Source organism: Triturus cristatus, chromosome 11 (assembly GCF_964204655.1).
Source record: "Triturus cristatus chromosome 11, aTriCri1.1, whole genome shotgun sequence".
Lineage (NCBI taxonomy): Eukaryota > Metazoa > Chordata > Amphibia > Caudata > Salamandridae > Triturus > Triturus cristatus.
This window is the reverse complement of record NC_140594.1, coordinates 1,164,160,502-1,164,172,750: the sequence shown is the minus strand read 5'-3', so window position 1 is coordinate 1,164,172,750 and position 12,249 is coordinate 1,164,160,502. Positions and strand designations below refer to the sequence as shown.

At 44.4% G+C, this 12,249-nt stretch overlaps 1 protein-coding gene across 1 annotated transcript in view; it reads right to left on the bottom strand.

The window, feature by feature from the left end:
- LOC146788643 (putative cation-transporting ATPase 13A4) overlaps window positions 1-12,249 on the bottom strand; it is a 383,399-nt gene that overhangs the window by 209,376 nt on the left and 161,774 nt on the right. Inside the window, 1 exon segment of the mRNA XM_085635852.1 lies at window positions 10,270-10,427. Within this exon segment, the coding sequence (XP_085491978.1) occupies window positions 10,270-10,427 (158 nt within the window).

Below are 12,249 nucleotides of genomic sequence, written 5' to 3'. Positions count from 1 at the left end.
ATCCAACCGCTGCTCACCAATGTGAGAAGTTGGCCTGGTATATGATGTTCACTAGTTAAAGTGACCACCTTGTACCATGCCAAGCAACCCTTATGGTGTGGTTGTAAGTAGGCCTGGGCAAAAATTTCGTTCCGTTCGCGGAAATTGCGATAATTTGACATTTTTGCGTTCCGCGGAGAGCGCGAAAATGTCAAAAATTCCGGTTTCCGCAGCTTGGCGATAATTTGTTTCTTGCTCGCGCTGTAAAATGATACATTCTCGCGCGCGCGCGATCGCCTTACCTGAATCCCTGCGTTCGCCGACAAGTTTTCTTGATCCGGTCGCGTTCTCCATGAGATGTTGTATTGTTTTTAGCCATTTGCGCTGTCTCGCGACAGTTCGCGCCCGCAGTGACGTCATGCGTCGCGCGATCACGTCTTTCTTCTCGCGATCATGCACCGCGAGAACAACTCAAAACAAGATGGCCGCGCCCGCAAGCAACCACATGGGTAAGTTGGCGACCCGCAACCATGCAGAAAATCTCGCGAACATGCCGGCAAAAAAACTTCCGCATCTTCGCGATATTTCTGCTTGTTTGCGATAATTTTAAACATTCTCGCGATAATTTGCGAAGGTTAATTCCGCAAATTCCGCCCACCCCTAGTTGTAAGTCAACCTTTTCGGACTAGCTGCCCTAGTGGTAGCGTAGGCTAAGCTGTCTTTGAGGCTAAACTCGTGAAACGTGTTAAGCATGCTGTTTTACCAAATGTAACCCCCTTTTATACCAATGAAAGGACACCACACAGATATATATTGAAAATATATATGTATTTATTTCTCATAGTATCCCTTAGACTCTTTATGAGCACAGGAGCACAAATCGTTAAACAAGAATACGTTAGAATACACAGAAGTTGCACTTTATATGGATAGGCCCTGGTGGCCACTCAAACCATATACTAAAATAGTGGTATAAGTACCACGAACAGAAAAGGGAAAAGGCCTAGGGCCTCTAGAATCGCTGGGCCTACAAGGAGCTAACTTCAGTTAGTGACCAGGAGGTCCACGGGTTGCGTGTGCAGAGCAAATAGTCACACGCGAGCTCCCATAGGTTTTCAATGGGTGCGTAAAAGTTACTGCAAAAAGGATCTTCCGGATGGACTATGAACTCAAGATTGGAAACACAGACCCTAGAGATGATACTCTACACTTGGGCACCGGAGTGCCAGCTTTACCTCACCCACAGGAAGCGGGTGCATAGGTCTCGAAGTGCGTCGGATTTCTTCTATCTGTTCAATGGAGCCTGTAGTCAAAGATGCTGCAGGCGATCGGTCCGGAAGAAATGCGGTGGATCCCAGAGTGGATTGGAGTTGTAGAAGACCTGTAAGCAGAGGGGACAATGTTCACAGTCACTAGCCAGTGACCAGCGTGGCACCAGGTGGGTACCAGGCGATGTCGGATGCAAACAGGAAGAAAGGTGTAGCTTGTCTCTGCAACCATGTGGTCCCTGAAGGTCGACGACGTCCAGGAGTCGGTTCACGAGCTGTCCCATGCAGGCTCTCACTGTTGGCGGTGTCGGCGACTTGATCAAAGCAAACAAGCCTTGGCAAAAGCAATTGTTGTGGAAAACGAAATAAGCTGATGGTTCTGACCAGCAAGGTCAGAGGGACTGCTCCTTTGGAGAGGAGCAAGGGCCAGTCTGGAGCAACCAGACCAGTGGTGTAGTTCTTGAAGTTCGTCGCCAAGATGGCCACTAGCCAGCGGGCCAGCAACCGGTTAGGCGCGTCGAGTGGCAAAATGCAGAAGGGCCCCACGCAGATCATGGAGATGCTGGAGGGCTCACCTTTGGTGCAGATGCTGCTCGGGTGTTGGGCTTCTCAGATCCCAAAGCACAACTTGGAGGGAGCCTCGGTTGTTGCGCTTGCAGCTTGTCGTGGTCTTTTCAAGATGGCTGGCTCCACGTGTCTCGGTGCCTCCACGGGTTCCTCTTTTTCAGGGACTGTGGATCGGGCGGTGAGAGGTCTGGAGGTCCAGGTCTTGTCAGTCTCTGGGCTCGGGCTCCGGCGGGAGGCGGCGGCAAAGCAGACGTTGATTCGCTGGATGGTGCTTGCGTTAGCAAGGTGGTCACTCCCTGACCACAGGGGAGATTGGCTTCAGTCCTCTGTGCGGCAGAGCGTCGAAGTTCCCGTCTTCTTCTTGTAGTTAAGTTGATTCCAGGATGTCTGAAGTCTTAGGACACAGCTCCTACCTTTAAGCGGATTCTAGGGGCCGGACTACCTGCTAGGTCCCTCCCTAAGGGTGGGACCAGGAAGGGGGGTGGTTACACCCCCAATCCTTTGTCCAGCTCGCCCCAGGCCCGGGACTGGTGTGCCCCAGGACCGGATTGAACTGGCATAAGCACCGAGGCTCCTTGTGAGCCTCAGGCATGTCTGGTTTCTTTCAGCCCTACCTGACCAATACACAAAATCCTGTCTGGGGTGGTGCACGCACCTCCCCTGGCAGGAAACCCTTTGTCCACACCTCCCAAGCTGGAAGGACTCCCAGCAGCAGGAGGGCAGACTTGTGTCTGTGGTGGCAGCATCCATTTTTTGGAGCTGAGGCTATGTCTGATTTTACCCGGGTTTCAGGTACTGTACATGTCGTGTCCCTCTAGAAGGGTGGAATGCTAACCCCGTCACCAGAATTGGCGAGGGGTTAGTATTCCAATTCGTATGACACCTTACTCGACATGTTTTGATAAAGCCAAACCAAAGTTAGCATTTAACCGCGAGGTTTATAATGCACTTGAGTATATGGTATGACGATATCTGGAAACAGTAGAAGGAAGTTGTTCCGACCACTGCAGACAGGCTCAGCTCATGCCAGAGCACCATCTCACATGGAACCAAGCACTCTGCCTTCAGGATTGTTAAGGCCTGCCATAGGAGTGACTTATAGGTTAACATGTGTCCCATTTAAGGTTAGGTATAGGTATACTACACCTAAGTAAGAGGTGGTTACACCAACTTACCCCAGCTGAGTGATCAGCCAGTTGTGTCAAATTTGTTAGGCCAAGCCTGGGGTGGCATAATACATGCTTCAGCCCCTGGCAGGCCTTAGATACACCAATGCCCTGGGTACCTAGTGTACACTGGTACAGGGGCTCACAGGGTGATCCACTTACAATTGGTTATGCACCTAGGGTGCATAGTGTAAATTTAGTAGAGAGAACAGCAGGCTGGGGGTCTGATTGGCAGGCCCACAGCCTCAATATGTCAAAAACCAGTGAAGCAAAAAGCAAACATTTGGGGTGACCATAGGATAGCAGACCCTACTCTCCTACACTTATATTAATATATTTCCAGATTAAACATAGAAATCTGAAAACTTGGTCTACCATGCTAATTCTAACTCTAAAACCTGCCTGGTATTTTGTTAAAATAGAATTATCCTCGATCCCCATATTTAGCTTGCTTAAAAGTTGACGGGCAAAAATCTTTTGAAGGACCTCTATCAGACTGATAGGTCTATAATGTGATGGGATTAAGTCTATCTCCCTTCTTAAAAATAGTCACAATTTCTGCGCCCCGCCAGGTCTCCTGGATTGGAGCTCCTCTTACAATATCATTACTGAGCAAATTGATGTATGGAGCCCACAAGTGATTCTCATGTTTCAAGAGATCGCCGGGAATTTTATCTGGCCCTGGAGCTTTGCCCTGTTTGACTGCATTAATAGCTAATATAGTGTCTGTCAAACTAAATGTTAAGGATGTTTCACATGTATTTAACTCTGTACATTCATGTATCCACTCTTCCTTATCCCCTCCACAGGAATACAATGTAGAAAAGTGTTTGGCCCAGATATTTTCCTCTAAAAACCTGTCCCTGGATAGGGTTCCTTCTTTAGTGCCTCTAGCTATAAGGTTCCAAAACAATGTTTGGTCTTTAAGTTTACATGCTTGAAGCAAGTCCGTCCAAACTTTTTCATCCCATTCCTTTTTAGCTAATAAAATGTTTTTTTTGTAATGCATTCTCTTATCTCTAACAATGTTTGTTTGATTCCCTTTTACCGCTTTTATTAATTCTAATTTGGCCTGGCGACAGGCTTTATTGTACCAAAGTCCTTCCTTCGGACGGTTGTTTCGGCAAGATTGTAATTTTTTAGTCTCTTTTGAAAGGATCTCACTAAGTTGCTGTATCAGGTTCCCATGCACTGCTGTTGAGGAAAAATCTTTAGTATTAATATCAACTAGCGGCGACATGAGTGTTACATAGAGTTCATAAATGTTCTTAATAATGGCAGCTTTACCCATTACAGCGGGCCATTTTAAGGACCTGCGATTATTTGACTCTAAAGGATCATGTGAAGAGTTGTAATCTCGGGGGACCTTCTCCGTATGGAGCACGAATAGTGAGCTAAGAGTAGTCAAAGAGAGAGGCAAGTGGTCACTTTCTATGCGGTTATCCACCTTCAGATCCATAAGCATTGGCCATAGACTTAAAGAACCCAGTATATAATCTAAGTGGCTAGTAGAACAACCTCTTTTGAAGGTTGGTTTACTTGGGCAATCTGATGGAAGTCACCCATTGCAGGAACGTAGACCATGTTCCATTGTCATTTTTAACAGTTGCAAGGAGCCTTTTGTACAGGGTGTTGTATGGCTTGCATCAATACTGGGGATATTATTAGCATTATCTTCTTCCCCATAGATATCTTCTAGACCCATAACTGGTTCGAAGTTCCTATTGAAATCTCCCCCTATGAGCAACATAGTTTTATGGTCTAGATTATAGATAATGCTGTCTAACTGGGCTATTGTCTCTGATTCTTTATTTGACGATTGGGGTCTATTATAAATGTTAATAATACAGATTACCCGATTTTTAACATTTTGGGATTTTATGACCAGAATGTCAGGACTATTAGAGTCTATCTGTTTAAAGTCAATGCCCAGTGTAATTCTTACCCAGATTATCAAACCACCAGAGGGTCTACCTTTATTTAGATTTGATGCAGTATATAAAATGACCTGTAGCCTACTTTAAAAAAGTTTTCTACTCCCCATGTTTCTTGAAATAAAATGAGGTCCCCACTATTAATATAGTTGTGCCATACAGGATCAGACATATTTTTTCTTATTCCGGCAATGTTCCAAGAAATTAGTTGAACCTCGGCATTGTCCTTGCTTTCAAATTGGTTATGATCCATATTTGTACCTTCCCCAATTATCGATATTAATAAGTTGTTATTTCCCAGTTGATCCATCGGGATGGGGTTAAAGCCCTGATTGACTGCTTCCCTTGTATTATACCTGTCCTCATTCACCTGTATGGAGTTAACAATGATATCACTAATTTCCTTTCCATGAAATCAATTATGACATATTACAGTTGGCAAAACATTCTCATTTGACTGCCCGTAGCCCTTTTGTTCTTATAGCATGACCTGGATCACATGACTATGTGTAAATGAATTTGTGAATTCCCACCAGACATTCACATATTGAGTAGGTGTGCCTCAATAAACGATCTGCTGGCAGGATGGTTGCACAGCTGAGCATAGCTACACCTGCAACAGAATAGCCTGTGTTCTGCATTCACATAAAGGTTCTCACACTTCACACAGTCACACATTTATCTGGGAGTCAGGGAGTCATTAAATGCCATACATTTCAAAGTCACTGTATAGAAGCTTCTCCCACCATCCAGAAAGAGAACACCATGGTATAAAAAGGAGACCTCAGGACACCAATTCTTCAGTACACTTCTGGACGTGTGGATACTCTTCCGGGAAGAAGGCCTGCTGTGCTGCTGGATGGACTGCAACTCTGCTGGACTGCTACTCTGAAGGACTGTTGCTCTTCTGGATTGCTACCCTCTTGCACTGCTGCTCTACTACCTTCTGCCTGGGTACATGGACTGGATCTTCATTTGTTTCATGACATCCAGAGTGACTCACAAGGGTTATTTTACTGGCCTCCTGTTCAGAGCCACAGAGACACAAAAGGTTTCCTCTATCTTGAGGCCACATCTGAACTCAGCCTGTGTGAGTCCTGCACCCCGTGGTTCCCCTCCAGACCTGGACCCTTCGAAGGGGTGCTAAAGGTGCCAGGATGGTCAAACTCCAAACCTCAGAACAGACACATTTTGGCCCTAAAGTGCTCAAAGAACCAGGAGACAGGGAGCAACCTGCTTGCCTATCCACCTAAGATGCAGAGCTGGTCAGATTGACTTTGCTGGTTCTCCTTGTACATTCTTCTACACAGCAGCAAATCCATTTCCAGCAGTCCTTCAGCAAAGGAGTATCCAGCCTTGTGTTAACTGTATTCAGCTATAGCCCTCTGCCTCATCTAGCTGAAGATCTTCAACTTCTGTTTCACAGACTAAGTCCAAACTTAGAACTCTTCCCTGTGTCTTCGTCCAAAGGGCTATCTGACACCAATGCTCCCTTCTCAAACAACTCCTGCAACCTTGCGTTGCTGAACTTTCCCTTCTCAGACACTTTTTCTCATAATTTCCTCTAAATCTGATTGGATTTTTGTTGTGTTGGTGTCAGATAATTTATATAAATGCACCCTATTTTTCTCATATTGGTTAGGGTTTCTGCTTGTTTTCTGTGTCCACTTTATTACTCTTACTGTGCTGTATAGTTTACAAATTCCCTCTAATTTAAGACTGGCTGCTTTTTGTGCCTAGCTACCCAGCGTTGGGCACAGGTTCATTTAGTGACTTTTTGTGGTTCAGCCTGCAAGGGATTGTGGTTGTTGCTTGACCAGGGCTTACACCCTGGAGTGAGCATGTGTGCTTTGGTGAAGTTTTGTAATTGCATTTGTCTTTGCTTGCAGTGCCTGGCAACATGTGTGAGTGGGCGTCTTAGCTATGGACAGGGATCCGTCAAGCTGCCCATGGCTTTACATGATCTTACAATCAGACTTGGTTGAACAGTGGACGTGGCATTCATGGATGAATGTTACCACAGTGCTCATATTGTGTTTACATACAAGATCAATGTGTGTGTTGCTAATGCAACATGCCTTGAAGGGATGTTGTGCTCTCTGACTTTGGCGCATTTAGTAGGTATTTGAACTTATACACTCATGACTGCCCTGTAACCTCTCACACTTGCAACATGTACTCGTCAACCCAATATTGTATGCTTACTAAAATCCATGGATGGACCCAACACACTGATGTCACCATTCAAAACGTCCGTATGACACTAATGGAACTAAATACTTGCAACCTTGAGTAAGCACTTACTGGTCATCACACAAATGTTGCTTCTAATATATGTTCGATTCTCACTGACTAGCATTGTCCCAGACTCCGCAAACATGTCCCTTTGACTAGAAGCTGGTGTTGTTGCCTCACATAATGGCCAATGGTGAACCTTGCCCTGACTCAAAGTGACACACAATCCACAGGCTGTACTTATTGGTGCATTTATTTACAAGTGCCAATTTTGTAGGAGATCACAGCTAATGTTGATTAGACAACAACCCCAAAGGATGTTTAGAGCCAGTGGATGTCCAGACGGAGTCCATGTAGGGAACATGTCATGGGACATGTTGAGGTGAGGAGTGCTTCGGTCAGGATGATCATGGTGTCATTACGGAGGTCAGGCCACATTGTCAGTCCATGAATTTGCAAGGTGAACAGGGCAAAGTCAAAATAAGGACAGTGACAGCAGATGTTCCCTAACATGTTGATCAGCACAGGGCTAAGGAGAAACTGGGTATATGTCACAGATGAATGCTACATGGCATTTCTTCTTTGGAAAGAGGTAACGTCCACATCATTCTTCTCTGATGTGTGTGGTGTCTCCCGTGAAGGTGGTGTTGCAGATGAGGCAGCCGAGGGAGGCACACACATATCAGGGGCACAGGATGTGAATCCCCTGCCTGCAGCAGCATTCATGTGTGCCAATACATGAGGCAGCACAGTAGGATCTTTTGCAACACAGCAGCAACGTAAAGGTGGTAGGCAGCCATGACAGTCATATTTGCTCCTATAAGGGGTCCTGCTTCTCCTGGGGCATTGGACTACCCCCTCCGGTTTACAATTCTGCCTGTAGATTGGTTGCCAGTTTCTCCTTAGTATTGCACTTGGCATTGTGCCAGTGCTTCTTACGGTCTGTCACTGTCCTCTTGACTTCAGCTACACAGTTCAACTTGTTCACTATGGACTGCCATATGGTCTTTTTCTTCCCCAATAACCCTTTGGACCTGACGAAGAGCTGATGTTGTGGCTCCATCACCTCTGCAATCAATATTTTATTTTCCTCCTGGCTGAACTTGCACTTACTCTTCTCCTTGAACTCTGGCTGGCCATCCTGACTGGTAGTAGGGATTGGGGGTTGTTCTACTGTGCTCATTCATTCCTGACTGCTCCATTTTGCATTCATGTAAATGTAACTTTTTTCTTCTCCTTAACACATTTTTTTTTTCACTGGATGCATAAAATTGACGTTAGGACTACTAGCGTGGTTCTTTTCTGCTAATAGACCAAACGTCACTTTTTGTAGCATAGTGTACATTTTTTTATTGACTTGACGATTGTGTTATTGCCATATTTTACTGCCGCAAATGCGTCCTAATGCCATGTAGCTCTGTATTGTGAATTCAATGCGAACATGGTGTTAGGATTTGTCGTGCGGTAAATTATTTGATGCTCTGCTGTGTAAAAACTGCGGAGTGTAATCTTTTGTAAATATACACCTCATCCCTTCAAATCAGTCTATATCAGTCCATGCTTGTGCGGCCTGTGCTACACAAAGACAGATAATAAGCTATATTTGTAAAGCGTGAATATATCACCCCTTTAGCTTGCAAGGCACTGGGGGATAGGTACAAGATAGACAGTTGATTCTGTTCTTGGGCATGCAAATGTCTGATTCGACTGCAAGCTCAATGAGATGTCTAGTACCTCTTCTTTAGACTTTAAATGTTATGGGGTAGTGGAGTCAAACAGTCAGGATTTACTCTCAATGGGAGGTATGGCATAGGAAATTAACATGTGTAAGGATGCTTCTCTTTTTATAGAGCTACTTATTTCTTCGGGCGACATTGTAGTCTGTCATTTGTTTTCACTGTGCTACTACAGATATAGATCAACCATAAGTCCACATTGCCCCTTTAACCCAATAAATGCCTATATTGGCTGGTCACATTGTCTTTGTACAGGACCATAATCACCTCCAGAAATATTTTTACCTTGTGCCACATCAGTGAGGTGGATTGGGGGTCTTAACACACAAACATCACTTGGCTTAAATCTTGACTTAAATTTCTTGACTACAGGGTGACAGTGAGCAGAAATATGGACGGGGATGCTGCTTAAAGTAAATTACACGTGGCTGTGATTAATTCAACCATTTCACCCATCTCTTCATGCTGCTCTCTCCCGAAACTGAGCTGTATGCTGTGTAGGCAGGTGCCATGAGCCACACTGAGACCTGCCTCTTAGAATGATCATCTACCCAGAGGGAACAGCAGCCCCACAGCACTTGAGAACCTCACGGGTGAGTAGACACTTTTTACAGGCCCCTGGTTGATTGATTGATTGACCGAGTTGTGAAGCAGGTAGTGTAAAATCAGGACCCTTGAAGTCGATGACCAGTTAGAAATGTCAAGGGTTGACAAATTAAATTGTTGGTGATTGGTGGAAAATAGGGATCTCTTATCGGATCTACATTGTCACTACCAGAGCTGACAGATAGTAACACGGTCCTAAGATATATCACTTTCTATGTACAATTTAGAGATAGGATGAGATCTATTCTATGGGGACTACTCCATTATACTTATTGACAGCAATGTTCGTACTAAGAATGTACAGGATTACTCTATAAAAATGATGGCTGCTGACAGCATTAAACTGTGATGTGACACATTGATAATTGATGAATTGGATACCCTCTCTGTGGAATTGCTTTTTGAGTGCTCTGACCGGAGTTGTACAACAGGATGCATCGTGCTATTTAGAGTTTTGCTGATATTGGAGCAGGAACAATGATTCAAGTAGAAACCAAACAGTTGTTGCCTGTTAAGAAGACTAAGGGCCTAATTTAGATCTTGGCAGAGGGGAATACTTCATCTCGAACATGATGGATATCCCGTCCGTGTATTATGATTCCATTATATTCCATGGAGATTGTAATACGGCGAACAGGATATCCGTTATGTTTGTGACAGAGAATTCCATCAGCCGAGATCTAAATAGGGCCTTAAAGATAGAATAAAGCAAGACCGAGAGAAAGAACTGCATGTAAGTGTTGTTATTGATTCCATGTATTTCTGAAATCTTACTTACCCCATTACTTGTAAGCACAATTGCCGTATAGATAACTCCTATAAGGGAAATGATCAGAAGACCGAGGATGATTCTGACTGCATCTCTGTATAGCTTGGCGTCAACCGGCTTTGAGTAAAGAATAGACCTCACCAAATCGCCTTTTGCTGTGTTGAAACCTAGAACGACAGATTGTCACAAATATGAGCAGCACATTGGTAATTCCCTTGACTCAATCAACATGATTTATAAAGCGAGGCAAATCACCTGTGAGGGTCTCAAGGTGCTGGAGATAGTAGCTGCTTTGCAAAGAAATAAGTGAAAGACTAGGCAAAAGCATGAGAAAGCACTCAGAAAAATGAGAGAAAGGAAGGAGAAAGCAGTAAAAAACATAGCTCAAGCAGGAGAAAACGCTCAGAAAAACGGGGAAGTGGAAGCAATTTTTAAAAATGAGGCAAACCAGGAGAAAGCACTTTGAAAAACTTGGAGAAGGCAGAGCAGTAAGCAGCACAGAAGAGCTAGGCCTAGGACCCGCTCAATGGGGTCATGCTGCGGGCTCCATTAAGTAAGTCTCGGAGGAGGGAGGGGTGCTGGGAGGCGGTGGACAGGTCAGGGAAAATACGCAGCATACGGGAGCAACAAATGAGGAAGAAATCAAAAAGCAATGTAAAACAAAGGAAAAGCAGGCAAAGCAATCAGAAATGGGGAAGGAAGGAGAAAGTAGTAAAAAATAGAACATTTCCATTGCCATATCTTACAACAATTGTTTCTCAACTGAGTGTTATTTAACTCTAATAAAGGGGCTTGTTTTGTGGTTCCGTGGACAAATCTCAACAACAAATGTACTGTGAATGAATGAAGGAAACTTTATTGTTCAGCTAATTAAAACTTACAATTAAAAGACATACAAAATGAGAGGAGTGAGCATGCAATCATCACATTATTGCATAAAAGTTCCTAGTGCATATCATACTGCGTTTAAAGGCTAACTTATTAGGACAGGGAGCAGCAACTAACTGTTAGCGTCACTTGGCTTTGTTAGGCTGCTGGTCCCTTTGTTGCACCAGGATAACTGGCTGGTAGCTCGACTTATAAGGCGTCCTCACTATCCACCGTATTGATGGGTGAAGCTTAATCAGGACCACTAGCTGATTAGCCTGGGAGTGGGTTCACTCTCTGGGTAGATGTGCAAGTGTTTTCTATTTGTCATTTGTCCTCCCCTATATCTTCACCTTCTTCTACATGTTCATGTGCCCTGCCTATTCATTCAGGAAACTCTGTATTGTGTGCATGTTTTTTCTGAGAACATGTTTGAAAAGGCCTAGGCTTACAAGTTTTCAGTCAGGCCTGGGTGTAGTTTGCGGAGATTTGCTACGCGGAACTTTGCGAAGTTACAAAAAAACTCCCTGAAGTTCCGCGAGTGGCAAAGTGCAGTGCGAACTGCAGTTTCTGCTGGTATTCCTGCCGCTCAGGTAGAAATTCTATCCGAGGGGCAGCTCGCAAACTTACCATTCGCAAGCAGGGAAATAACTTTGCTGCACATCGCGCAGCACAGTTTTCTGCACTCCGCGAGCTCCGCGGAGTGCGGAGTGCAAAAAACTCTGCAAACTCCGCGAACGGAGCAAAGTTCACCGACCACGCCTATTTTCAGTCAGAAGCTCACTGAGCATAAAAGTAATACTTCACATTCCGTACATCTATTATCATTAATTTCAGTTATTTTTATTCACTGCTTTTTTGTGTATTCAGTGCCAGTTATCACCTTCTAGTACCTCTGAAATCTTTTTCTTCTTAAGGTGGAATGGCAAAGTGGACAAATGTCCAAATAGCACAGCATGCAATAAGACATAGGATTCAGAAGAAAGAGTTGGGGTCCATCATCCTGCATTCTTCTGTCATGAACCAGGAGAAGTAGATTCACACAAATGAATTCTTGAAGACTTAAGTTACATTTTAAGACATTGCTAGATTCGAGGATTCAGCGTTTGTTTGTGGATCCAG